This window comes from Oncorhynchus mykiss, chromosome 4, assembly GCF_057628025.1.
Source record: "Oncorhynchus mykiss isolate SJ-2025 chromosome 4, ASM5762802v1, whole genome shotgun sequence".
Lineage (NCBI taxonomy): Eukaryota > Metazoa > Chordata > Actinopteri > Salmoniformes > Salmonidae > Oncorhynchus > Oncorhynchus mykiss.
In genome coordinates, this window is record NC_143025.1 from 4059014 (window position 1) to 4085649 (window position 26636).

At 51.5% G+C, this 26636-nt stretch overlaps 1 protein-coding gene across 1 annotated transcript; it reads left to right on the plus strand.

The window, feature by feature from the left end:
* Positions 1-1720: 1720 nt before the first annotated feature.
* Positions 1721-9541, plus strand: LOC149983659 (E3 ubiquitin-protein ligase TRIM16-like). The gene is made up of 6 exons (XM_090230893.1): positions 1721-2865; positions 3283-3378; positions 5844-6077; positions 7789-7948; positions 8074-8133; positions 8365-9541. The coding sequence occupies exons 1-6, from the start codon at positions 2284-2286 to the stop codon at positions 8886-8888; spliced, it is 1656 nt and encodes a 551-aa protein (XP_090087019.1). The 5' UTR covers positions 1721-2283; the 3' UTR covers positions 8889-9541.
* Positions 9542-26636: the final 17095 nt, after the last annotated feature.

Below are 26636 nucleotides of genomic sequence, written 5' to 3' on the forward strand. Positions count from 1 at the left end.
CTCCTCTGTCTAGGATCAGTAACCCACACTAACCCACTACCTGTATGTCTCCTCTGTCTAGGATCAGTAACCCACACTAACCCACTACCTGTATGTCTCCTCTGTCTAGGATCAGTAACCCACTACCTGTATGTCTCCTCTGTCTAGGATCAGTAACCCACACTAACCCACTACCTGTATGTCTCCTCTGTCTAGGATCAGTAACCCACTACCTGTATGTCTCCTCTGTCTAGGATCAGTAACCCACACTAACCCACTACCTGTATGTCTCCTCTGTCTAGGATCAGTAACCCACACTAACCCACTACCTGTATGTCTCCTCTGTCAATCTGTTTTCTACTCAGAGAATGATGCATAGTTATTAGCTAGTAAGTTTCTACTGAAACAAACTGCCTTTGTGTACCTCAGGAATGCGGCCAAGTGCTGTTTGGGTGTGACCACTGTAAGTGACATGTCCTGTTTTTTGGTATCTGCAAAGGATCCAGCTGGGTGGAGACATGCCAGAGAACAGAAACTAGCTGGAGCAGCAGCACCTAAATATCATCAGAAAAGAGTCATGAAACTGGTGGTTATCACTGTCTGCACTCTATGCCTCCACCCATGTCTTCACACAGCTGCTACCTGCCATGTAGCCAAAGAGGTTGTACTTTTCTAGAAAAGATGAGACCCAACAGTGTTTGTTGAACTTTAGACTCTGCACTGTTGAGTGATGGTCAACTGATCCAGATTTGATAATCTGATAATAAAGTTGCTGTTTGAATAATCTAGTCTCTCTCCCTATTGGTTAGAATCTCCATGACAGGCCTCCTAGTGGTCGGTGTCCTAAGGCACTGTATCTTACTGCTGTGCCACTAGAGATCCTGGTTTGAGTCCAAACTCTGTTGACCCGGTTGACCCACCGGGCGGACGACATTTTGCCCAGCGTTGTCCGGGTTTGGGGAGGGTTTGGCCGGCAAGGATGTCCTTGTGCCAATGCACACGAGCGACTCCTGTGGCGGGCCGGGCGCAGGGCACGTTGACACGGTCGCCGGGTGTACAGTGCACGCTGACACGTTAGCCGGGTGTACAGTGCACGCTGACACGGTCGCCGGGTGTACAGTGCACGCTGACACGGTCGCCGGGTGTACAGTGCACGCTGACACGGTCGCCAGTGTTTCCTCCGACACATTGGTGCTTCCGGGTTAAGAGGGCATTGTGTCAAGAAGCAGTGCGGCTTGGTTGGGTTGCGTTTCGGGAGGACGCAAGGCTCTCGACCTTTGCCTCTCGAGTCCTTATGGATGGTTCAGCGATGGGACGAGATTGTAACTACCAATTGGAAACTAGGAAAAAGGGGTAAAAAATACAACTATTTCGGATTTTAAATAAAAAATACAAAATACATTGGAGAGCAGTTCAGCCCAGTGTAATTCAAACGACAAAATACTCAGAAGTAATTCACATATATGTTTCAAATACATATAACATAAATACTGACCACCTCTGTCTACTACCCAACACACTGTCACACTTCCTTTCAAAGAAACCACACCCCCTCTACATACAGAGAACCCAGTCCAATAGGAAACCACTCCCCCGCTACATACAGGGAACACAGTCCAGAAGGAAGCCACTCCCCCTCTACATACAGAGAACCCAGTCCAGGAGGAAGCCACTCCCCCTCTACATACAGAGAACCCAGTCCAATAGGAAGCCACTCCCCCGCTACATACAGGGAACACAGTCCAGAAGGAAGCCACTCCCCCTCTACATACAGAGAACCCAGTCCAGGAGGAAGCCACTCCCCCTCTACATACAGAGAACCCAGTCCAGTAGGAAGCCACTCCCCCTCTACATACAGAGAACCCAGTCCAGTAGGAAGCCACTCCCCCTCTACATACAGAGAACCCAGTCCAATAGGAAGCCACTCCCCCGCTACATACAGGGAACACAGTCCAGAAGGAAGCCACTCCCCCTCTACATACAGAGAACCCAGTCCAGGAGGAAGCCACTCCCCCTCTACATACAGAGAACCCAGTCCAGTAGGAAGCCACTCCCCCTCTACATACAGAGAACCCAGTCCAGTAGGAAGCCACTCCCCCTCTACATACAGGGAACCCAGTCCAGTAGGAAGCCACTCCCCCTCTACATACAGGGAACAGAGTCCAGGAGGAAGCCACTCCCCCTCTACATACAGAGAACCCAGTCCAGTAGGAAGCCACTCCCTGTCCTCTGGTGTAGAGTTCCATGAAACAGAAAGTAATCTTTCACACTGCCACTGCTTAACCTACGGGAGAGAGCACCAAAATGGCAGAGAATCAGGAACTGTTCTGTTGCTCCATCTGTCTGGATCTACTGAAGGATCCGGTGACTACTGCCTGTGGACACAGTTACTGTATGGGCTGTATTAAAGAAAGCTGGGATCAGGATGATCTGAAAGGTGTCTACAGCTGTCCACAGTGCAGACAGACCTTTATCCCAAGGCCTGTTCTGAACAGGAGCACTGTGCTGACTGAAGTGGTGAAGAAACTGAAGAAGACAGGACTCCAGGCTGCTCCCCCTCAGGCTCTGTGCTATGTTGGACCTGGAGATGTGGTGTGTGATGTCTGCACTGGGACCAGAAAGCAGAAAGCCCTCATGTCCTGTCTGGCGTGTCTGGCCTCTTACTGTGAGACTCACCTTCAACCTCACTATGAATCTCCTGCTTTCAAGAAGCACAAGCTGGTCAAAGCCACGGCACAACTACAGGAGAAGATCTGCTCTCATCATGACAAACTGCTGGAGGTTTACTGTCGTACCGATCAGCAGTGTATCTGTCTGCTGTGTGTGATGGATGAACATAAAGGCCATGATACAGTGTCAGCTGAGGCAGAGAGGACTGAGAAACAGGTAAGACCAGAACAACTTATTGGTGACTGTCTGATAAACAAAGAATTTAAGATACAGTAGGAACTAAATCTGTTTGAATATGAGATTCAAATTAAATCAATCCACGGCAGAACAAATATGAACACAAACCTTGAGTATATTGAGTTTGTTACAAATGTATCTCCATTTTCTAAAGTCAAACACTATTATCATTCTGAATGGCCTTTTATGAGTCCAAAGTTCAGTCTCAACCCCTTGATACATGAAGTCCTACCATAAAGACTATAATTATTCACATAGCAACATAATATAATATTGTAAAGGGACTTCCTCAGGATTGTAGACCTTCCTCTCTATGGGTCCTATGTCACATTACTATACTATTGATCTACTGGACTAATAAAGCTTGATAGCTCATTGAAGAGTGATTCTCCACAGAGGCAGCTGGGGATGAGTCAGCAGAAGGTCCAGCAGAGATTCCAGGAGAGAGAGAAGAAGCTGAAGGAGCTCCAACAGGCTGTGGAGTCTCTCAAGGTGAGTATTGTTGACCAGAGGAGACACACCATTTCACTTCTCTCCTCCAGTCAGAGAGATAGAGGGGCCCCTATCCAATCCCACTGACCCCACTGTTGGGAACAGGCTGTCTGGACCCCTATCAGAGAATAGACTGGTTCATGTAACTGACTGGGCTGCCTCATCACATAACCATGAGTAACCATGACGACTCATGTCCCCTATACATTAATATGGAACTGTCTCTCTCTCAATTGAATTAAATTCATAGGGCTTTATTGGCATGGAAATATATCTTTACATTGCCAAAGCAAGTGAAATAGACAATAAACAAAAGTGAAATTAACAATCAGAAATGAACAGTAAACATTACACTTGGAAGTGATTTGGGGGATGGTGGAGGGTCTATTAGAAGTTAGTAGGACTCTTTTATTTTCTCAGAAGTACTGAGTTAGGTAGGAGGATTTAGAGTGGTGTAAACCGTGATGGAACACACTCCAGAACAGTAGGTGGCGCCATGCACCTTTAACGTTGGTTTGAGGACCTCCATTATATCATAGAAGAAGAAGTTGGTCTGTGAGGGTTTTGTTGTTCCTGAGGAGGGCTACTATTCTTTTCTCTTTTGGTTTTCAAGTATTTTCAGAATGTATTAAAGCCAAAGCTAAAGCTTCCCTAAACAATTCAATATATCAGTCAATATAATTTCTCTGTGATTTATTTTCTCTCCGTCAACCGTTCCATCGCATCTTAACCGTCTTACCGGGCGGGCACTAGGACCCGGGGGAGGCTGCTGCTGCAGAGGCTGCTGCACCGCTCGTGACTGTCAGTCCTCCTTGTAGCTCATTGGTTAAGCTGTGGCTCGAGACTGTTAACAGTTAACGGACAGGAAACGGCTCTGACAGGACACATTCATGTCGAGGCAGTGATGTGAATGTGTGGTAAGTTAGAATAGAGAGAGAGAGAGTTTTCACTACTATAGACTTTGGTCATAATCAAAGCTTTGTTAACCAATAGGTTTTTATGTGAGGCTGCCTGTAAGTTACAGTGTAACAGACGTTACTAACGGTAACGGTGTCTTTTAAATTCGACATAAGTTATGTGGCGATGATATCTAGTTAACGTTGTATTTAATGTAGTGTAATGACCTGACTAGATCATAAAGGAACAATTGTCCAGACAGAGGATTGAGTTACGAATTGACGGTTTATTAGCAACTTTACACAGGCTACTGTTTGGCCTTAGCTCACGCCAAATAAATGAAAGATACCCCACAAGCCAATCGGGACCTTCTCTTGTGAAGCCCAGACGTAAGAGAGAGAACAAAGGCTGAACCTTAACTTCCAATGCCCCGCCCCCTCCACGCCACTCCGCCAACCACCAGGATGCCCGGCATCAGAACATCCCAGGCATTCCTGTGATTGGCAGATAGCAGGTTGATTGGCATGTCGGACCCCGCGAACACTGGGAACTGGTAAGTACAACACAACCACCTACTAGCCGAACACATAACACACAGCTGTCTCTGCGGGTCGCTACAGTAGTTTTACTATCTGTGCCAGGCTATAAATGACACAGATAATATCTAGTTAACGTTGTATTTAATGTAGTTTTACTATCTGTGCCAGGCTATAAATGACACAGATAATATCTAGTTAACGTTGTATTTAATGTAGTTTTACTATCTGTGCCAGGCTATAAATGATATTGCAAAAAATTTGAAAAAATCTTAGTTTATCTTTGTCAAACATGAGATGACAGAAACACACAGAGACAGTGTTGTGTCAAAGCTACCAGGAAACTATCAATCATGGGAACATTGCTCAGATTTGAACATCTGACCATGCTGGTGATATTGCAGAGAGAAGGGAGTATCTGAGGAGAATTGTTGTGGTCACATCAATGTTAGGAAGACAGGGACTCTCTTTCCGTGCCAATGATGAATCTAGTGAAAACACAAATAGAGGGAACTCTCAATAGTAAAACTAAAATAAAACTCAAACAACTTCCTAGATACATCATGCTGAACTGAGTTTACCAAGAACTACGGTATTGATGTCAAAACAGAAGAGATGTTGGTTGACAGAAACTTTATTGCCCGGAAAAGAGAGACTGGTGTTCTGTACCTGTCTGTCCAGGAGGGAGGAGAGTAGAGCAGGACCAAGAGGTGTTCTGTACCTGTCTGTCCAGGAGGGAGGAGAGTAGAGCAGGACCAAGAGGTGTTCTGTACCTGTCTGTCCAGGAGGGAGGAGAGTAGAGCAGGACCAAGAGGTGTTCTGTACCTGTCTGTCCAGGAGGGAGGACAAGGCCTGGTGGACCTGGAGAGCAGGGTGGCAGAGGTCTGACTCAATGAGGTGCAGAGAGGCTACTGAACCTACTGTCTCACTCTGTCTTTCTCTCTCTCTGTCTCTCTGTCTCTCTGTCTCTCTGTCTCTCTGTCTCTCTCTCTCTCTCTCTCTCTCTCTCTCTGTCTCTCTCTCTCTCTCCAGCGCTCTGCACAGTCAGCAGTGGAGGACAGTGATCAGATCTTTACTGAGCTGATCCGCTCCATTGAGAGAAGGAGCTCTGAGGTGAAGGAGCTGATCAGAGCCCAAGAGAAGGCTCAAGTGAGTCAAGCTGAAGGACTCCTGGAGCAACTGAAGCAGGAGATAGCTGAGCTGAGGAAGAGAAGCACTGAGCTGGAGCAGCTCTCACACACAGAGGATCACATCCATTTCCTCCAGGTAACTAAACTGTCTTGTTACATGTGATATGAAATTAACTTAATGTGAAACTATTCATCTCAATCATTATGTTGTCCTGTCTGTCTCTCTCTCCCTGTCTGTCCCTCTCTCTGTCTGTCCGTCCCTCTCCCTCTCTCTCTGTGTGTCACTCTCTCTCTGTCGTCCCTCTCTCTCTGTCTGTCCGTTCCTCTCTCTCTGTCCGTCCTTCTCTCTCTCTCTGTCCATCCCTCTCTCTCTCTGTCCGACCCTCTCTCTCTCTGTCCGACCCTCTCTCTCTCTGTCCGACCCTCTCTCTCTCTGTCCGTCCCTTTCTCTCTCTCTCTCTTTCTGTCCACCCCTCTCTCTCTCTGTCCACCCCTCTCTCTCTCTCTGTCCGCCCCTCTCTCTCTCTCTCTCTGTCCACTCCTCTCTCTCTCTCTCTGTCCGTCCCTCTCTCTCTCTCTGTCCGTCCCTCTCTCTCTCTCTGTCCGTCCCTCTCTCTCTCTCTCTGTCGTCCCTCTCTCTCTCTCTGTCGTCTCTCTCTCTGTCGTCACTCTCTCTCTCTGTCGTCCCTCTCTCTCTCTCTGTCGTCCCTCTCTCTCTCTCTGTCGTCCCTCTCTCTCTCTGTCGTCCCTCTCTCTCTCTGTCGTCCCTCTCTCTCTCTGTCCAACCCTCTCTCTCTCTGTCCGACCCTCTCTCTCTGTCTGACCCTCTCTCTCTCTGTCTGACCCTCTCTCTCTCTGTCCGACCCTCTCTCACTCTGTCCGACCCTCTCTCTCTCTGTCCGACCCTCTCTCTCTCTGTCTCTGTCTCTCCCTCTCTCTGTCCCTGTCTCTCCCTCTCTCTGTCTCTCCCTCTCTCTGTCCCTGTCTCTCTCTCTCTCTCTGTCTCTCTCTCTGTCCCTGTCTCTCCCTGTCTCTCCCTCTCTATGTCGGTCTCTCCCTCTCTATGTCGGTCTCTCCCTCTCTCTGTCGGTCTCTCCCTCTCTCTGTCTCTCCCTCTCTCCGTCCCTTTCTCTCCCTCTCTCTGTCGGTCTCTCTCTCTCTCTGTCTCTCTCTCTGTCTCTCTCCCTGTCTCTCTCTGTCTCTCCCTCTCTCTGTCCCTGTCTCTGTCTCTTCCTCTCTCTTTCCCTGTCTCTCCCTCTCTCTGTCCCTGTCTCTCCCTCTCTCTGTCCCTGTCTTTCCCTCTCTCTGTCCCTGTCTCTTCCTCTCTCTGTCCCTGTCTCTTCCTCTCTCCGTCCCTGTCTCTCCCTCTCTCTGTCGGTCTCTCCCTCTCTCTGTCCCTGTCTCTCCCTCTCTGTCTCTCCCTCTCTCCGTCCCTGTCTCTCCCTCTCTCTGTCGGTCTCTCCCTCTCTCTGTCCCTGTCTCTCCCTCTCTCTGTTTCTGTCTCTTCCTCTCTCCGTCCCTGTCTCTCCCTCTCTCTGTCGGTCTCTCCCTCTCTCTGTCCCTGTCTTTCCCTCTCTCTGTCCCTGTCTCTCTCTCTCTCTCTCCAGAGGTATCAGTCTATCTCTCTCCAGAGTTATCAGTCTCTCTCTCTCTCTCTCCAGAGGTATCAGTCTCTCTCCAGAGGTATCAGTCTCTCTCCAGAGTTATCAGTCTCTCTCTCTCTCTCCAGAGTTATCAGTCTCTCTCTCTCTCTCTCTCTCTCTCCAGAGGTATCAGTCTCTCTCTCTCTCTCTCTCTCTCTCTCTCTCTCTCTCCAGAGTTATCAGTCTCTCTCTCTCTCTCTCCAGAGGTATCAGTCTCTCTCCAGTATCAGTGTATCTTCAGACTTACCCAGCATCGTTGTCCCTCCTCTTCAGTCCTTTGGAGATGTGAGTAAGACTGTGTCTGAACTGAGAGAGAAACTAGAAGACTTCCTTAAAGGAGAATGGACCAAGATCTCCACTACAGGTGTGTTGAAAACAATAAGAACATCAACTTTAGACCATTGAAAGTTCCCTACTAGTCATATACATGTGAAATATGGTCTGATGATAACATTCCCTCTCTCTGTCAATGTGTTTGTGTGTCTGTAGTGAATATAGTGGATGTTGTACTGCCTCCAGAGCCCAAGACCAGAGAACAGTTGTTACAATGTGAGTCTCTTTATTGTGAAGTAACTAACAGTCTCTTTTTACTGACACTCCTAACAATCCCTCTAGAAATATATAGCAATAGTAGATCTAATCAAAGACTGGGTATCTATCTGACTCCTCATATTTCTCTGATTTGATCTCTGCTGTGCTCTAATCAAAGACAGGGTAGATACAGTATCTAACTTAACTTATTGTTCTGACTCCCCTCATTGGTCTCTGCTCTTCTCCCAGATTCCTGTCAGCTCACACTGGACCCAAACACAGCACACACACACCTCTCTCTGTCTGAAGGGAACAGAAAGGTGACCTGTACACGCCAAGTCCAACCATATCCTGACCATCCAGACAGATTCACCAACTACAGGCAGGTTCTGTGTAGAGAGGGTCTGTCTGGACGCTGTTACTGGGAGGTGGAGTGGAGTGGTTATGTTGATACAGCAGTCTCATATAAAGACATCAGCAGAACAGAGAGAGGTAATGATGGTGGATTTGGACACAATAACAAGTCCTGGAGATTAGTGTGCTATAGAGGTGATTATTGTTTCAGACACAATAATGTTGAGACTAAAGTATCAGGCCCTCAGTCCTCCAGAGTAGGAGTGTACCTGGATCACAAGGCAGGTACTCTGTCCTTCTACAGTGTCTCTGACACAATGACCCTCCTCCACAGAGTCCAGACCACATTCACTCAGCCCCTCTATCCTGGGTTTAGGATCTATTATTATAATGATACTGCTGAGCTGGTTAAACTGTAAACTGATTTGTTATTAATTAAAATTCAATACAATGTTTTAATCTTGTACATTTCCATGAATCATGATGTCTGGTGTTGATGTATATTGGTTGTCATTCAGAACCATTGATATGTTTTCTCAGTTGGTTCTCTGTCTCTATGTAATTCTCCTCAGTATCATTGATCAGCTTGTTGGCTCGGTCCTAATTGATGTGTTCTCTGTCACCTGGAGCTGCATGGAAAATGGTCCAGGAACTAAAGGACAATTCAGGACTAGTCAGCCCACTACAAGCTGGTATCACTTACTTTCTACTAAACTATATGGTCTGGTTTCCCAGACACAGATGAATCCTAGTCCTGGACTAAACAGTATGTTCAATGTAGATGTCCAGGAAACCGGCCCTAAATGTGTCATCTTTCATCCTCCCATACTGCTCAGTCCAGCAACATTAAACCTGTCCAGCAGGTGGTGCTGTTGACCAAACAATAAAACCAGCAGATATCTTGACTTGCCACTCAGTATATCAGTAATGTTCAGAATAGTACTTTAATATCATTGGAGATTGATGGTCTTTTTAATCCACTATCCAGAGTCAGGAACAGATGAATTTGGGTCTGCTACTGTTCAGTGATTAAATATGATTTATGGTGATGGGAAATAATAAAAAACACTCAACTTCATCTAGTAATAGTTTTCCTTTGTTATTTATTCCAAGGTGTGTCTTTAACTTATAATGTAAAAAGGGAACACTTCCTGCTGCCTACCAGAGGGGAGATATTCAGGGACATAACAGGGGATAAATACTACTCAAAGCTAGACGCCTCATCAGGGTTTTGTCAGATCAGTCTAGACAAGGAGAGGACAAGGCTTTCTACTTTCAATACTCCTTCTGGTAGGTTCTCATTTAAAAGGCTCCAGTTTGGTCTCACTTCAGCACCACAAGTCTTTCATAGGACAGTCCAACAGATATTTGAGAGTGTGCCAGGCACCACAGTGTCCATTGATGATGTACTGAGGTTCTGTGATGCTCAAAACCAACATCTCAGCAGATGCCTCTAAAGCAGGTTTAGGTGCTGTGTTGTTACAGCAGTATGACACTAGGTGGTGTCCAGATGCCTCTAAAGCAGGTTTAGGTGCTGTGCTGTTACAGCAGTATGATGCTAGGTGGTGTCCAGATGCCTCTAAAGCAGGTTTAGGTGCTGTGTTGTTACAGCAGTATGACACTAGGTGGTGTCCAGATGCCTCTAAAGCAGGTTTAGGTGCTGTGTTGTTACAGCAGTATGACACTAGGTGGTGTCCAGATGCCTCTAAAGCAGGTTTAGGTGCTGTGTTGTTACAGCAGTATGATACTAGGTGGTGTCCAGATGCCTCTAAAGGAGGTTTAGGTGCTGTGTTGTTACAGCAGTATGATACTAGGTAGTGTCCAGATGCCTCTAAAGCAGGTTTAGGTGCTGTGTTGTTACAGCAGTATGACACTAGATGAAGCCCAGTCACATATGACTCCAGGTCTCTGACAACTTCTGAGTGGAACTATGATCAGATTGACAAAGAGGCATTGACACTGTCATATGCATGTGATAAATTCCATGTGTTTATCTCTGGTAAAACAGTGTGGGCAGAAACAGATGATAAACCTCTGGTTACTATTGTAAAGAAGGTCTAACATTCACACCACCAAGGCTACAGAGACTGTTTCTAAAACTACACAAATATGACTTGCAACTGGAGTACAGACCAGGGAAAGAATTGTTAGTGGCAGACACATTGTCCAGAGCTTTTGACAGCTCAGAACCAAAACATGCAGGTGGTCTGTACAAGCTGTATCCTTATGGTAAATACAGGGATGAGATGTCTGTACTGGAGGGAGTTGACCTATACCCTGATATCTGTACTCAGAACCATAACATGCAGGTGGTCTGTACAAGCTGTACCCTTATGGTAAATACAGGGATGAGATGTCTGTACTGGAGGGAGTTGACCTATACCCTACCATTACGGTCAATACAGGGATGAGATGTCTGTACTGGAGGGAGTTGACCTATACCCTACCATTATGGTCAATACAGGGATGAGATGTCTGTACTGGAGGGAGTTGACCTATACCCTACCATTATGGTAAATACAGGGATGAGATATCTGTACTGGAGGGAGTTGACCTATACCCTGATATCTGTACTCAGAACCATAACATGCAGGTGGTCTGTACAATGGTTGATTGTCTGTTTCAGGGTTCATGAATTACAGAAAAACATGCTGATCAAAATACACCAGGATCATCTAGGGATGGAAAAGTCAAAACGACGTCCAGAAGCAGTGTTATTCTGGCCCAAGATGAATGGTGATATAGAGCAGACAGTCAGAGCCTGTGGAACGTGCCAGAAATACAGGTCATAACAAAGCAAAGTGTGAGGACAGACGCTGATGGACTCTCATTACCCAGACAACCTGAATGGTGATATGGAGCAGACAGTCAGAGCCTGTGGAACATGCCAGAAATACAGGTCATATCAAAGCAACGAGCCAATGAGGGTTGAGGAAGAAGAGGTATTGGGACCATGTGACCAAGTAGAACTAGATGTCTGTTCTCTGGAGGGAGAGAACCATGTTCTACTGATGGACTCTCATTACCCAGACAGCTTTGCTGAAGGACACTACTGCTAGTCAGCTGAAAACTCACATTGAGTCATTCTTTGCTCATCATGAGGTCTCAGAGGTAGTCCAGACCCACCAGGGCAGCCTGTTTTAATGAGACGGTCAGGTAGAGAAGCCCAGACACTCCTGTATCAGACCCACCAGGGCAGCCTGTTGTAATGAGACGGTCAGGTAGAGAAGCCCAGACACTCCTGTATCAGACCCACCAGGGCAGCCTGTTGTAATGAGACGGTCAGGTAGAGAATCCCAGACACTCCTGTGTCAGACCCACCAGGGCAGCCTGTTGTAATGAGACGGTCAGGTAGAGAAGCCCAGACACAACTGTGTCAGACCCACCAGGGCAGCCTGTTGTAATGAGACGGTCAGGTAGAGAAGCCCAGACACTCCTGTGTCAGACCCACCAGGGCAGCCTGTTGTAATGAGAGGGTCAGGTAGAGAAGCCCAGACACTCCTGTGTCAGACCCACCAGGGCAGCCTGTTGTAATGAGACGGTCAGGTAGAGAAGCCCAGACACAACTGTGTCAGACCCACCAGGGCAGCCTGTTGTAATGAGACGGTCAGGTAGAGAAGCCCAGACACTCCTGTATCAGACCCACCAGGGCAGCCTGTTGTAATGAGACGGTCAGGTAGAGAAGCCCAGACACTCCTGTATCAGACCCACCAGGGCAGCCTGTTGTAATGAGACGGTCAGGTAGAGAAGCCCAGACACTCCTGTGTCAGACCCACCAGGGCAGCCTGTTGTAATGAGACCGTCAGGTAGAGAAGCCCAGACACTCCTGTATCAGACCCACCAGGGCAGCCTGTTGTAATGAGACGGTCAGGTAGAGAAGCCCAGACACTCCTGTATCAGACCCACCAGGGCAGCCTGTTGTAATGAGAGGGTCAGGTAGAGAAGCCCAGACACTCCTGTATCAGACCCACCAGGGCAGCCTGTTGTAATGAGACGGTCAGGTAGAGAAGCCCAGACACTCCTGTATCAGACCCACCAGGGCAGCCTGTTGTAAGGAGAGGGTCAGGTAGAGAAGCCCAGCCACTCCTGTATCAGACCCACCAGGGCAGCCTGTTGTAATGAGACGGTCAGGTAGAGAAGCCCAGACACTCCTGTGTCAGACCCACCAGGGCAGCCTGTTGTAATGAGACGGTCAGGTAGAGAAGCCCAGACACTCCTGTATCAGACCCAACAGGGCAGCCTGTTGTAATGAGAGGGTCAGGTAGAGAAGCCCAGACACTCCTGTATCAGACCCACCAGGGCAGCCTGTTGTAATGAGACGGTCAGGTAGAGAAGCCCAGACACTCCTGTATCAGACCCACCAGGGCAGCCTGTTGTAATGAGACGGTCAAGGTAGAGAAGCCCAGACACTCCTGTGTCAGACCCACCAGGGCAGCCTGTTGTAATGAGACGGTCAGGTAGAGAAGCCCAGACACTCCTGTATCAGACCCACCAGGGCAGCCTGTTGTAATGAGACGGTCAGGTAGAGAAGCCCAGACACTCCTGTATCAGACCCACCAGGGCAGCCTGTTGTAATAAGACGGTCAGGTAGAGAAGCCCAGACACTCCTGTGTCAGACCCACCAGGGCAGCCTGTTGTAATGAGACGGTCAGGTAGAGAAGCCCAGACACTCCTGTATCAGACCTACCAGGGCAGCCTGTTGTAATGAGACGGTCAGGTAGAGAAGCCCAGACACTCCTGTATCAGACCCACCAGGGCAGCCTGTTGTAATGAGAGGGTCAGGTAGAGAAGCCCAGACACTCCTGTGTCAGACCCACCAGGGCAGCCTGTTGTAATAAGAGGGTCAGGTAGAGAAGCCCAGACACTCCTGTATCAGACCCACCATGGCAGCCTGTTGTAATGAGACCGTCAGGTAGAGAAGCCCAGACACTCCTGTGTCAGACCCACCAGGGCAGCCTGTTGTAATGAGACCGTCAGGTAGAGAAGCCCAGACACTCCTGTATCAGACCCACCAGGGCAGCCTGTTGTAATGAGACGGTCAGGTAGAGAAGCCCAGACACTCCTGTATCAGACCCACCAGGGCAGCCTGTTGTAATGAGAGGGTCAGGTAGAGAAGCCCAGACACTCCTGTATCAGACCCACCAGGGCAGCCTGTTGTAATGAGACGGTCAGGTAGAGAAGCCCAGACACTCCTGTATCAGACCCACCAGGGCAGCCTGTTGTAATGAGACGGTCAGGTAGAGAAGCCCAGACACTCCTGTATCAGACCCACCAGGGCAGCCTGTTGTAATGAGAGGGTCAGGTAGAGAAGCCCAGACACTCCTGTATCAGACCCACCAGGGCAGCCTGTTGTAATGAGACCGTCAGGTAGAGAAGCCCAGACACTCCTGTATCAGACCCACCAGGGCAGCCTGTTGTAATGAGAGGGTCAGGTAGAGAAGCCCAGACACTCCTGTATCAGACCCACCAGGGCAGCCTGTTGTAATGAGAGGGTCAGGTAGAGAAGCCCAGACACTCCTGTATCAGACCCAACAGGGCAGCCTGTTGTAATGAGACGGTCAGGTAGAGAAGCCCAGCCACTCCTGTATCAGACCCACCAGGGCAGCCTGTTGTAATGAGACAGTCAGGTAGAGAAGCCCAGACACTCCTGTATCAGACCCACCAGGGCAGCCTGTTGTAATGAGACGGTCAGGTAGAGAAGACCAGACACTCCTGTATCAGACCCACCAGGGCAGCCTGTTGTAATGAGACGGTCAGGTAGAGAAGCCCAGACACTCCTGTATCAGACCCACCAGGGCAGCCTGTTGTAATGAGAGGGTCAGGTAGAGAAGCCCAGACACTCCTGTATCAGACCCACCAGGGCAGCCTGTTGTAATGAGACGGTCAGGTAGAGAAGCCCAGACACTCCTGTATCAGACCCACCAGGGCAGCCTGTTGTAATGAGACCGTCAGGTAGAGAAGCCCAGACACTCCTGTGTCAGACCCACCAGGGCAGCCTGTTGTAATGAGACGATCAGGTAGAGAAGCCCAGACACTCCTGTATCAGACCCACCAGGGCAGCCTGTTGTAATGAGACGGTCAGGTAGGGAAGCCCAGACACTCCTGTATCAGACCCAACAGGGCAGCCTGTTGTAATGAGACGGTCAGGTAGAGAACCCCAGACACTCCTGTATCAGACCCACCAGGGCAGCCTGTTGTAATGAGAGGGTCAGGTAGAGAAGCCCAGACACTCCTGTATCAGACCCACCAGGGCAGCCTGTTGTAATGAGACGGTCAGGTAGAGAAGCCCAGACACTCCTGTGTCAGACCCACCAGGGCAGCCTGTTGTAATGAGACGGTCAGGTAGAGAAGCCCAGACACTCCTGTATCAGACCCACCAGGGCAGCCTGTTGTAATGAGACGGTCAGGTAGAGAAGCCCAGACACTCCTGTATCAGACCCACCAGGGCAGCCTGTTGTAATGAGAGGGTCAGGTAGAGAAGCCCAGACACTCCTGTGTCAGACCCACCAGGGCAGCCTGTTGTAATAAGAGGGTCAGGTAGAGAAGCCCAGACACTCCTGTATCAGACCCACCAGGGCAGCCTGTTGTAATGAGACGGTCAGGTAGAGAAGCCCAGACACTCCTGTGTCAGACCCACCAGGGCAGCCTGTTGTAATGAGACCGTCAGGTAGAGAAGCCCAGACACTCCTGTATCAGACCCACCAGGGCAGCCTGTTGTAATGAGACGGTCAGGTAGAGAAGCCCAGACACTCCTGTATCAGACCCACCAGGGCAGCCTGTTGTAATGACTGGGTCAGGCAGAGAAGCCCAGACACTCCTGTATCAGACCCACCAGGGCAGCCTGTTGTAATGAGAGGGTCAGGTAGAGAAGCCCAGACACTCCTGTATCAGACCCACCAGGGCAGCCTGTTGTAATGAGAGGGTCAGGTAGAGAAGCCCAGACACTCCTGTATCAGACCCAACAGGGCAGCCTGTTGTAATGAGACGGTCAGGTAGAGAAGCCCAGCCACTCCTGTATCAGACCCACCAGGGCAGCCTGTTGTAATGAGACAGTCAGGTAGAGAAGCCCAGACACTCCTGTATCAGACCCACCAGGGCAGCCTGTTGTAATGAGACGGTCAGGTAGAGAAGACCAGACACTCCTGTATCAGACCCACCAGGGCAGCCTGTTGTAATGAGACGGTCAGGTAGAGAAGCCCAGACACTCCTGTACCAGACCCACCAGGGCAGCCTGTTGTAATGACTGGGTCAGGTAGAGAAGCCCAGACACTCCTGTATCAGACCCACCAGGGCAGCCTGTTGTAATGAGACCGTCAGGTAGAGAAGCCCAGACACTCCTGTATCAGACCCACCAGGGTAGCCTGTTGTAATGAGAGGGTCAGGTAGAGAAGCCCAGACACTCCTGCATCAGACCCACCAGGGCAGCCTGTTGTAATGAGAGGGTCAGGTAGAGAAGCCCAGACACTCCTGTATCAGACCCACCAGGGCAGCCTGTTGTAATGAGACCGTCAGGTAGAGAAGCCCAGACACTCCTGTATCAGACCCACCAGGGCAGCCTGTTGTAATGAGAGGGTCAGGTAGAGAAGCCCAGACACTCCTGTATCAGACCCACCAGGGCAGCCTGTTGTAATGAGACGGTCAGGTAGAGAAGCCCAGACACTCCTGTATCAGACCCACCAGGGCAGCCTGTTGTAATGAGAGGGTCAGGTAGAGAAGCCCAGACACTCCTGTATCAAACCCACCAGGGCAGCCTGTTGTAATGAGACCGTCAGGTAGAGAAGCCCAGACACTCCTGTATCAGACCCACCAGGGCAGCCTGTTGTAATGAGACGGTCAGGTAGAGAAGCCCAGACACTCCTGTATCAGACCCACCAGGGCAGCCTGTTGTAATGAGAGGGTCAGGTAGAGAAGCCCAGACACTCCTGTATCAGACCCACCAGGGCAGCCTGTTGTAATGAGACCGTCAGGTAGAGAAGCCCAGACACTCCTGTATCAGACCCACCAGGGCAGCCTGTTGTAATGAGAGGGTCAGGTAGAGAAGCCCAGACACTCCTGTATCAGACCCACCAGGGCAGCCTGTTGTAATGAGAGGGTCAGGTAGAGAAGCCCAGACACTCCTGTATCAGACCCAACAGGGCAGCCTGTTGTAATGAGACGGTCAGGTATAGAAGCCCAGCCACTCCTGTATCAGACCCACCAGGGCAGCCTGTTGTAATGAGACAGTCAGGTAGAGAAGCCCAGACACTCCTGTATCAGACCCACCAGGGCAGCCTGTTGTAATGAGAGGGTCAGGTAGAGAAGCCCAGACACTCCTGTATCAGACCCACCAGGGCAGCCTGTTGTAATGAGACCGTCAGGTAGAGAAGCCCAGACACTCCTGTATCAGACCCACCAGGGCAGCCTGTTGTAATGAGACGGTCAGGTAGAGAAGCCCAGACACTCCTGTATCAGACCCACCAGGGCAGCCTGTTGTAATGAGAGGGTCAGGTAGAGAAGCCCAGACACTCCTGTATCAGACCCACCAGGGCAGCCTGTTGTAATGAGACCGTCACGTAGAGAAGCCCAGACACTCCTGTATCAGACCCACCAGGGCAGCCTGTTGTAATGAGAGGGTCAGGTAGAGAAGCCCAGACACTCCTGTATCAGACCCACCAGGGCAGCCTGTTGTAATGAGAGGGTCAGGTAGAGAAGCCCAGACACTCCTGTATCAGACCCAACAGGGCAGCCTGTTGTAATGAGACGGTCAGGTATAGAAGCCCAGCCACTCCTGTATCAGACCCACCAGGGCAGCCTGTTGTAATGAGACAGTCAGGTAGAGAAGCCCAGACACTCCTGTATCAGACCCACCAGGGCAGCCTGTTGTAATGAGACGGTCAGGTAGAGAAGACCAGACACTCCTGTATCAGACCCACCAGGGCAGCCTGTTGTAATGAGACGGTCAGGTAGAGAAGCCCAGACACTCCTGTATCAGACCCACCAGGGCAGCCTGTTGTAATGAGAGGGTCAGGTAGAGAAGCCCAGACACTCCTGTATCAGACCCACCAGGGCAGCCTGTTGTAATGAGACGGTCAGGTAGAGAAGCCCAGACACTCCTGTATCAGACCCACCAGGGCAGCCTGTTGTAATGAGACCGTCAGGTAGAGAAGCCCAGACACTCCTGTATCAGACCCACCAGGGCAGCCTGTTGTAATGAGACGGTCAGGTAGAGAAGACCAGACACTCCTGTATCAGACCCACCAGGGCAGCCTGTTGTAATGAGACAGTCAGGTAGAGAAGCCCAGACACTCCTGTATCAGACCCAACAGGGCAGCCTGTTGTAATGAGACGGTCAGGTAGAGAAGCCCAGCCACTCCTGTATCAGACCCACCAGGGCAGCCTGTTGTAATGAGACAGTCAGGTAGAGAAGCCCAGACACTCCTGTATCAGACCCACCAGGGCAGCCTGTTGTAATGAGACGGTCAGGTAGAGAAGACCAGACACTCCTGTATCAGACCCACCAGGGCAGCCTGTTGTAATGAGACGGTCAGGTAGAGAAGCCCAGACACTCCTGTACCAGACCCACCAGGGCAGCCTGTTGTAATGACTGGGTCAGGTAGAGAAGCCCAGACACTCCTGTATCAGACCCACCAGGGCAGCCTGTTGTAATGAGACCGTCAGGTAGAGAAGCCCAGACACTCCTGTATCAGACCCACCAGGGTAGCCTGTTGTAATGAGAGGGTCAGGTAGAGAAGCCCAGACACTCCTGCATCAGACCCACCAGGGCAGCCTGTTGTAATGAGAGGGTCAGGTAGAGAAGCCCAGACACTCCTGTATCAGACCCACCAGGGCAGCCTGTTGTAATGAGACCGTCAGGTAGAGAAGCCCAGACACTCCTGTATCAGACCCACCAGGGCAGCCTGTTGTAATGAGAGGGTCAGGTAGAGAAGCCCAGACACTCCTGTATCAGACCCACCAGGGCAGCCTGTTGTAATGAGACGGTCAGGTAGAGAAGCCCAGACACTCCTGTATCAGACCCACCAGGGCAGCCTGTTGTAATGAGAGGGTCAGGTAGAGAAGCCCAGACACTCCTGTATCAAACCCACCAGGGCAGCCTGTTGTAATGAGACCGTCAGGTAGAGAAGCCCAGACACTCCTGTATCAGACCCACCAGGGCAGCCTGTTGTAATGAGACGGTCAGGTAGAGAAGCCCAGACACTCCTGTATCAGACCCACCAGGGCAGCCTGTTGTAATGAGAGGGTCAGGTAGAGAAGCCCAGACACTCCTGTATCAGACCCACCAGGGCAGCCTGTTGTAATGAGACCGTCAGGTAGAGAAGCCCAGACACTCCTGTATCAGACCCACCAGGGCAGCCTGTTGTAATGAGAGGGTCAGGTAGAGAAGCCCAGACACTCCTGTATCAGACCCACCAGGGCAGCCTGTTGTAATGAGAGGGTCAGGTAGAGAAGCCCAGACACTCCTGTATCAGACCCAACAGGGCAGCCTGTTGTAATGAGACGGTCAGGTATAGAAGCCCAGCCACTCCTGTATCAGACCCACCAGGGCAGCCTGTTGTAATGAGACAGTCAGGTAGAGAAGCCCAGACACTCCTGTATCAGACCCACCAGGGCAGCCTGTTGTAATGAGAGGGTCAGGTAGAGAAGCCCAGACACTCCTGTATCAGACCCACCAGGGCAGCCTGTTGTAATGAGACCGTCAGGTAGAGAAGCCCAGACACTCCTGTATCAGACCCACCAGGGCAGCCTGTTGTAATGAGACGGTCAGGTAGAGAAGCCCAGACACTCCTGTATCAGACCCACCAGGGCAGCCTGTTGTAATGAGAGGGTCAGGTAGAGAAGCCCAGACACTCCTGTATCAGACCCACCAGGGCAGCCTGTTGTAATGAGACCGTCACGTAGAGAAGCCCAGACACTCCTGTATCAGACCCACCAGGGCAGCCTGTTGTAATGAGAGGGTCAGGTAGAGAAGCCCAGACACTCCTGTATCAGACCCACCAGGGCAGCCTGTTGTAATGAGAGGGTCAGGTAGAGAAGCCCAGACACTCCTGTATCAGACCCAACAGGGCAGCCTGTTGTAATGAGACGGTCAGGTATAGAAGCCCAGCCACTCCTGTATCAGACCCACCAGGGCAGCCTGTTGTAATGAGACAGTCAGGTAGAGAAGCCCAGACACTCCTGTATCAGACCCACCAGGGCAGCCTGTTGTAATGAGACGGTCAGGTAGAGAAGACCAGACACTCCTGTATCAGACCCACCAGGGCAGCCTGTTGTAATGAGACGGTCAGGTAGAGAAGCCCAGACACTCCTGTATCAGACCCACCAGGGCAGCCTGTTGTAATGAGAGGGTCAGGTAGAGAAGCCCAGACACTCCTGTATCAGACCCACCAGGGCAGCCTGTTGTAATGAGACGGTCAGGTAGAGAAGCCCAGACACTCCTGTATCAGACCCACCAGGGCAGCCTGTTGTAATGAGACCGTCAGGTAGAGAAGCCCAGACACTCCTGTATCAGACCCACCAGGGCAGCCTGTTGTAATGAGACGGTCAGGTAGAGAAGACCAGACACTCCTGTATCAGACCCACCAGGGCAGCCTGTTGTAATGAGACGGTCAGGTAGAGAAGCCCAGACACTCCTGTACCAGACCCACCAGGGCAGCCTGTTGTAATGACTGGGTCAGGTAGAGAAGCCCAGACACTCCTGTATCAGACCCACCAGGGCAGCCTGTTGTAATGAGACCGTCAGGTAGAGAAGCCCAGACACTCCTGTATCAGACCCACCAGGGTAGCCTGTTGTAATGAGAGGGTCAGGTAGAGAAGCCCAGACACTCCTGCATCAGACCCACCAGGGCAGCCTGTTGTAATGAGAGGGTCAGGTAGAGAAGCCCAGACACTCCTGTATCAGACCCACCAGGGCAGCCTGTTGTAATGAGACCGTCAGGTAGAGAAGCCCAGACACTCCTGTATCAGACCCACCAGGGCAGCCTGTTGTAATGAGAGGGTCAGGTAGAGAAGCCCAGACACTCCTGTATCAGACCCACCAGGGCAGCCTGTTGTAATGAGACGGTCAGGTAGAGAAGCCCAGACACTCCTGTATCAGACCCACCAGGGCAGCCTGTTGTAATGAGAGGGTCAGGTAGAGAAGCCCAGACACTCCTGTATCAAACCCACCAGGGCAGCCTGTTGTAATGAGACCGTCAGGTAGAGAAGCCCAGACACTCCTGTATCAGACCCACCAGGGCAGCCTGTTGTAATGAGACGGTCAGGTAGAGAAGCCCAGACACTCCTGTATCAGACCCACCAGGGCAGCCTGTTGTAATGAGAGGGTCAGGTAGAGAAGCCCAGACACTCCTGTATCAGACCCACCAGGGCAGCCTGTTGTAATGAGACCGTCAGGTAGAGAAGCCCAGACACTCCTGTATCAGACCCACCAGGGCAGCCTGTTGTAATGAGAGGGTCAGGTAGAGAAGCCCAGACACTCCTGTATCAGACCCACCAGGGCAGCCTGTTGTAATGAGAGGGTCAGGTAGAGAAGCCCAGACACTCCTGTATCAGACCCAACAGGGCAGCCTGTTGTAATGAGACGGTCAGGTATAGAAGCCCAGCCACTCCTGTATCAGACCCACCAGGGCAGCCTGTTGTAATGAGACAGTCAGGTAGAGAAGCCCAGACACTCCTGTATCAGACCCACCAGGGCAGCCTGTTGTAATGAGAGGGTCAGGTAGAGAAGCCCAGACACTCCTGTATCAGACCCACCAGGGCAGCCTGTTGTAATGAGACCGTCAGGTAGAGAAGCCCAGACACTCCTGTATCAGACCCACCAGGGCAGCCTGTTGTAATGAGACGGTCAGGTAGAGAAGCCCAGACACTCCTGTATCAGACCCACCAGGGCAGCCTGTTGTAATGAGAGGGTCAGGTAGAGAAGCCCAGACACTCCTGTATCAGACCCACCAGGGCAGCCTGTTGTAATGAGACCGTCACGTAGAGAAGCCCAGACACTCCTGTATCAGACCCACCAGGGCAGCCTGTTGTAATGAGAGGGTCAGGTAGAGAAGCCCAGACACTCCTGTATCAGACCCACCAGGGCAGCCTGTTGTAATGAGAGGGTCAGGTAGAGAAGCCCAGACACTCCTGTATCAGACCCAACAGGGCAGCCTGTTGTAATGAGACGGTCAGGTATAGAAGCCCAGCCACTCCTGTATCAGACCCACCAGGGCAGCCTGTTGTAATGAGACAGTCAGGTAGAGAAGCCCAGACACTCCTGTATCAGACCCACCAGGGCAGCCTGTTGTAATGAGACGGTCAGGTAGAGAAGACCAGACACTCCTGTATCAGACCCACCAGGGCAGCCTGTTGTAATGAGACGGTCAGGTAGAGAAGCCCAGACACTCCTGTATCAGACCCACCAGGGCAGCCTGTTGTAATGAGAGGGTCAGGTAGAGAAGCCCAGACACTCCTGTATCAGACCCACCAGGGCAGCCTGTTGTAATGAGACGGTCAGGTAGAGAAGCCCAGACACTCCTGTATCAGACCCACCAGGGCAGCCTGTTGTAATGAGACCGTCAGGTAGAGAAGCCCAGACACTCCTGTGTCAGACCCACCAGGGCAGCCTGTTGTAATGAGACGATCAGGTAGAGAAGCCCAGACACTCCTGTATCAGACCCACCAGGGCAGCCTGTTGTAATGAGACGGTCAGGTAGGGAAGCCCAGACACTCCTGTATCAGACCCAACAGGGCAGCCTGTTGTAATGAGACGGTCAGGTAGAGAACCCCAGACACTCCTGTATCAGACCCACCAGGGCAGCCTGTTGTAATGAGAGGGTCAGGTAGAGAAGCCCAGACACTCCTGTATCAGACCCACCAGGGCAGCCTGTTGTAATGAGAGGGTCAGGTAGAGAAGCCCAGACACTCCTGTATCAGACCCAACAGGGCAGCCTGTTGTAATGAGACGGTCAGGTATAGAAGCCCAGCCACTCCTGTATCAGACCCACCAGGGCAGCCTGTTGTAATGAGACAGTCAGGTAGAGAAGCCCAGACACTCCTGTATCAGACCCACCAGGGCAGCCTGTTGTAATGAGAGGGTCAGGTAGAGAAGCCCAGACACTCCTGTATCAGACCCACCAGGGCAGCCTGTTGTAATGAGACCGTCAGGTAGAGAAGCCCAGACACTCCTGTATCAGACCCACCAGGGCAGCCTGTTGTAATGAGACGGTCAGGTAGAGAAGCCCAGACACTCCTGTATCAGACCCACCAGGGCAGCCTGTTGTAATGAGACCGTCAGGTAGAGAAGCCCAGACACTCCTGTATCAGACCCACCAGGGCAGCCTGTTGTAATGAGACCGTCAGGTAGAGAAGCCCAGACACTCCTGTATCAGACCCACCAGGGCAGCCTGTTGTAATGAGAGGGTCAGGTAGAGAAGCCCAGACACTCCTGTATCAGACCCACCAGGGCAGCCTGTTGTAATGAGAGGGTCAGGTAGAGAAGCCCAGACACTCCTGTATCAGACCCAACAGGGCAGCCTGTTGTAATGAGACGGTCAGGTATAGAAGCCCAGCCACTCCTGTATCAGACCCACCAGGGCAGCCTGTTGTAATGAGACAGTCAGGTAGAGAAGCCCAGACACTCCTGTATCAGACCCACCAGGGCAGCCTGTTGTAATGAGACGGTCAGGTAGAGAAGACCAGACACTCCTGTATCAGACCCACCAGGGCAGCCTGTTGTAATGAGACGGTCAGGTAGAGAAGCCCAGACACTCCTGTATCAGACCCACCAGGGCAGCCTGTTGTAATGAGAGGGTCAGGTAGAGAAGCCCAGACACTCCTGTATCAGACCCACCAGGGCAGCCTGTTGTAATGAGACGGTCAGGTAGAGAAGCCCAGACACTCCTGTATCAGACCCACCAGGGCAGCCTGTTGTAATGAGACCGTCAGGTAGAGAAGCCCAGACACTCCTGTGTCAGACCCACCAGGGCAGCCTGTTGTAATGAGACGATCAGGTAGAGAAGCCCAGACACTCCTGTATCAGACCCACCAGGGCAGCCTGTTGTAATGAGACGGTCAGGTAGGGAAGCCCAGACACTCCTGTATCAGACCCAACAGGGCAGCCTGTTGTAATGAGACGGTCAGGTAGAGAACCCCAGACACTCCTGTATCAGACCCACCAGGGCAGCCTGTTGTAATGAGAGGGTCAGGTAGAGAAGCCCAGACACTCCTGTATCAGACCCACCAGGGCAGCCTGTTGTAATGAGACGGTCAGGTAGAGAAGCCCAGACACTCCTGTATCAGACCCACCAGGGCAGCCTGTTGTAATGACTGGGTCAGGTAGAGAAGCCCAGACACTCCTGTATCAGACCCACCAGGGCAGCCTGTTGTAATGAGAGGGTCAGGTAGAGAAGCCCAGACACTCCTGTATCAGACCCACCAGGGCAGCCTGTTGTAATGAGAGGGTCAGGTAGAGAAGCCCAGACACTCCTGTATCAGACCCAACAGGGCAGCCTGTTGTAATGAGACGGTCAGGTAGAGAAGCCCAGCCACTCCTGTATCAGACCCACCAGGGCAGCCTGTTGTAATGAGACAGTCAGGTAGAGAAGCCCAGACACTCCTGTATCAGACCCACCAGGGCAGCCTGTTGTAATGAGACGGTCAGGTAGAGAAGACCAGACACTCCTGTATCAGACCCACCAGGGCAGCCTGTTGTAATGAGACGGTCAGGTAGAGAAGCCCAGACACTCCTGTACCAGACCCACCAGGGCAGCCTGTTGTAATGACTGGGTCAGGTAGAGAAGCCCAGACACTCCTGTATCAGACCCACCAGGGCAGCCTGTTGTAATGAGACCGTCAGGTAGAGAAGCCCAGACACTCCTGTATCAGACCCACCAGGGCAGCCTGTTGTAATGAGAGGGTCAGGTAGAGAAGCCCAGACACTCCTGTATCAGACCCACCAGGGCAGCCTGTTGTAATGAGAGGGTCAGGTAGAGAAGCCCAGACACTCCTGTATCAGACCCACCAGGGCAGCCTGTTGTAATCAGACCGTCAGGTAGAGAAGCCCAGACACTCCTGTATCAGACCCACCAGGGCAGCCTGTTGTAATGAGAGGGTCAGGTAGAGAAGCCCAGACACTCCTGTATCAGACCCACCAGGGCAGCCTGTTGTAATGAGACGGTCAGGTAGGGAAGCCCAGACACTCCTGTATCAGACCCAACAGGGCAGCCTGTTGTAATGAGACGGTCAGGTAGAGAAGCCCAGACACTCCTGTATCAGACCCACCAGGGCAGCCTGTTGTAATGAGACGGTCAGGTAGAGAAGCCCAGACACTCCTGTATCAGACCCACCAGGGCAGCCTGTTGTAATGAGAGGGTCAGGTAGAGAAGCCCAGACACTCCTGTATCAGACCCACCAGGGCAGCCTGTTGTAATGAGACGGTCAGGTAGAGAAGCCCAGACACTCCTGTATCAGACCCACCAGGGCAGCCTGTTGTAATGAGACCGTCAGGTAGAGAAGCCCAGACACTCCTGTGTCAGACCCACCAGGGCAGCCTGTTGTAATGAGACGATCAGGTAGAGAAGCCCAGACACTCCTGTATCAGACCCACCAGGGCAGCCTGTTGAAATGAGACGGTCAGGTAGGGAAGCCCAGACACTCCTGTATCAGACCCAACAGGGCAGCCTGTTGTAATGAGAGGGTCAGGTAGAGAAGCCCAGACACTCCTGTATCAGACCCACCAGGGCAGCCTGTTGTAATGAGAGGGTCAGGTAGAGAAGCCCAGACACTCCTGTATCAGACCCAACAGGGCAGCCTGTTGTAATGAGACGGTCAGGTAGAGAAGCCCAGCCACTCCTGTATCAGACCCACCAGGGCAGCCTGTTGTAATGAGACAGTCAGGTAGAGAAGCCCAGACACTCCTGTATCAGACCCACCAGGGCAGCCTGTTGTAATGAGACGGTCAGGTAGAGAAGACCAGACACTCCTGTATCAGACCCACCAGGGCAGCCTGTTGTAATGAGACGGTCAGGTAGAGAAGCCCAGACACTCCTGTATCAGACCCACCAGGGCAGCCTGTTGTAATGAGAGGGTCAGGTAGAGAAGCCCAGACACTCCTGTATCAGACCCACCAGGGCAGCCTGTTGTAATGAGACCGTCAGGTAGAGAAGCCCAGACACTCCTGTGTCAGACCCACCAGGGCAGCCTGTTGTAATGAGACGATCAGGTAGAGAAGCCCAGACACTCCTGTATCAGACCCACCAGGGCAGCCTGTTGTAATGAGACGGTCAGGTAGGGAAGCCCAGACACTCCTGTATCAGACCCAACAGGGCAGCCTGTTGTAATGAGACGGTCAGGTAGAGAACCCCAGACACTCCTGTATCAGACCCACCAGGGCAGCCTGTTGTAATGAGAGGGTCCGGTAGAGAAGCCCAGACACTCCTGTATCAGACCCACCAGGGCAGCCTGTTGTAATGAGACGGTCAGGTAGAGAAGCCCAGACACTCCTGTATCAGACCCACCAGGGCAGCCTGTTGTAATGACTGGGTCAGGTAGAGAAGCCCAGACACTCCTGTATCAGACCCACCAGGGCAGCCTGTTGTAATGAGAGGGTCAGGTAGAGAAGCCCAGACACTCCTGTATCAGACCCACCAGGGCAGCCTGTTGTAATGAGAGGGTCAGGTAGAGAAGCCCAGACACTGCTGTATCAGACCCAACAGGGCAGCCTGTTGTAATGAGACGGTCAGGTAGAGAAGCCCAGCCACTCCTGTATCAGACCCACCAGGGCAGCCTGTTGTAATGAGAGGGTCAGGTAGAGAAGCCCAGACACTCCTGTATCAGACCCACCAGGGCAGCCTGTTGTAATGAGACGGTCAGGTAGAGAAGCCCAGACACTCCTGTATCAGACCCACCAGGGCAGCCTGTTGTAATGAGACCGTCAGGTAGAGAAGCCCAGACACTCCTGTGTCAGACCCACCAGGGCAGCCTGTTGTAATGAGACGATCAGGTAGAGAAGCCCAGACACTCCTGTATCAGACCCACCAGGGCAGCCTGTTGAAATGAGACGGTCAGGTAGGGAAGCCCAGACACTCCTGTATCAGACCCAACAGGGCAGCCTGTTGTAATGAGAGGGTCAGGTAGAGAAGCCCAGACACTCCTGTATCAGACCCACCAGGGCAGCCTGTTGTAATGAGAGG

Bases quoted from the DNA above. Each gene is read 5' to 3' on its own strand.
- LOC149983659 (XM_090230893.1), top strand. From the start codon at position 2,284: ATGGCAGAGAATCAGGAACTGTTCTGTTGCTCCATCTGTCTGGATCTA. The intron at 6,078-7,788 runs GTAACTAAACTG...CTCTCTCTCCAG, and splicing joins ATCACATCCATTTCCTCCAG to AGGTATCAGTCTCTCTCCAG. The intron at 7,949-8,073 runs GTGTGTTGAAAA...GTGTGTCTGTAG, and splicing joins GACCAAGATCTCCACTACAG to TGAATATAGTGGATGTTGTA.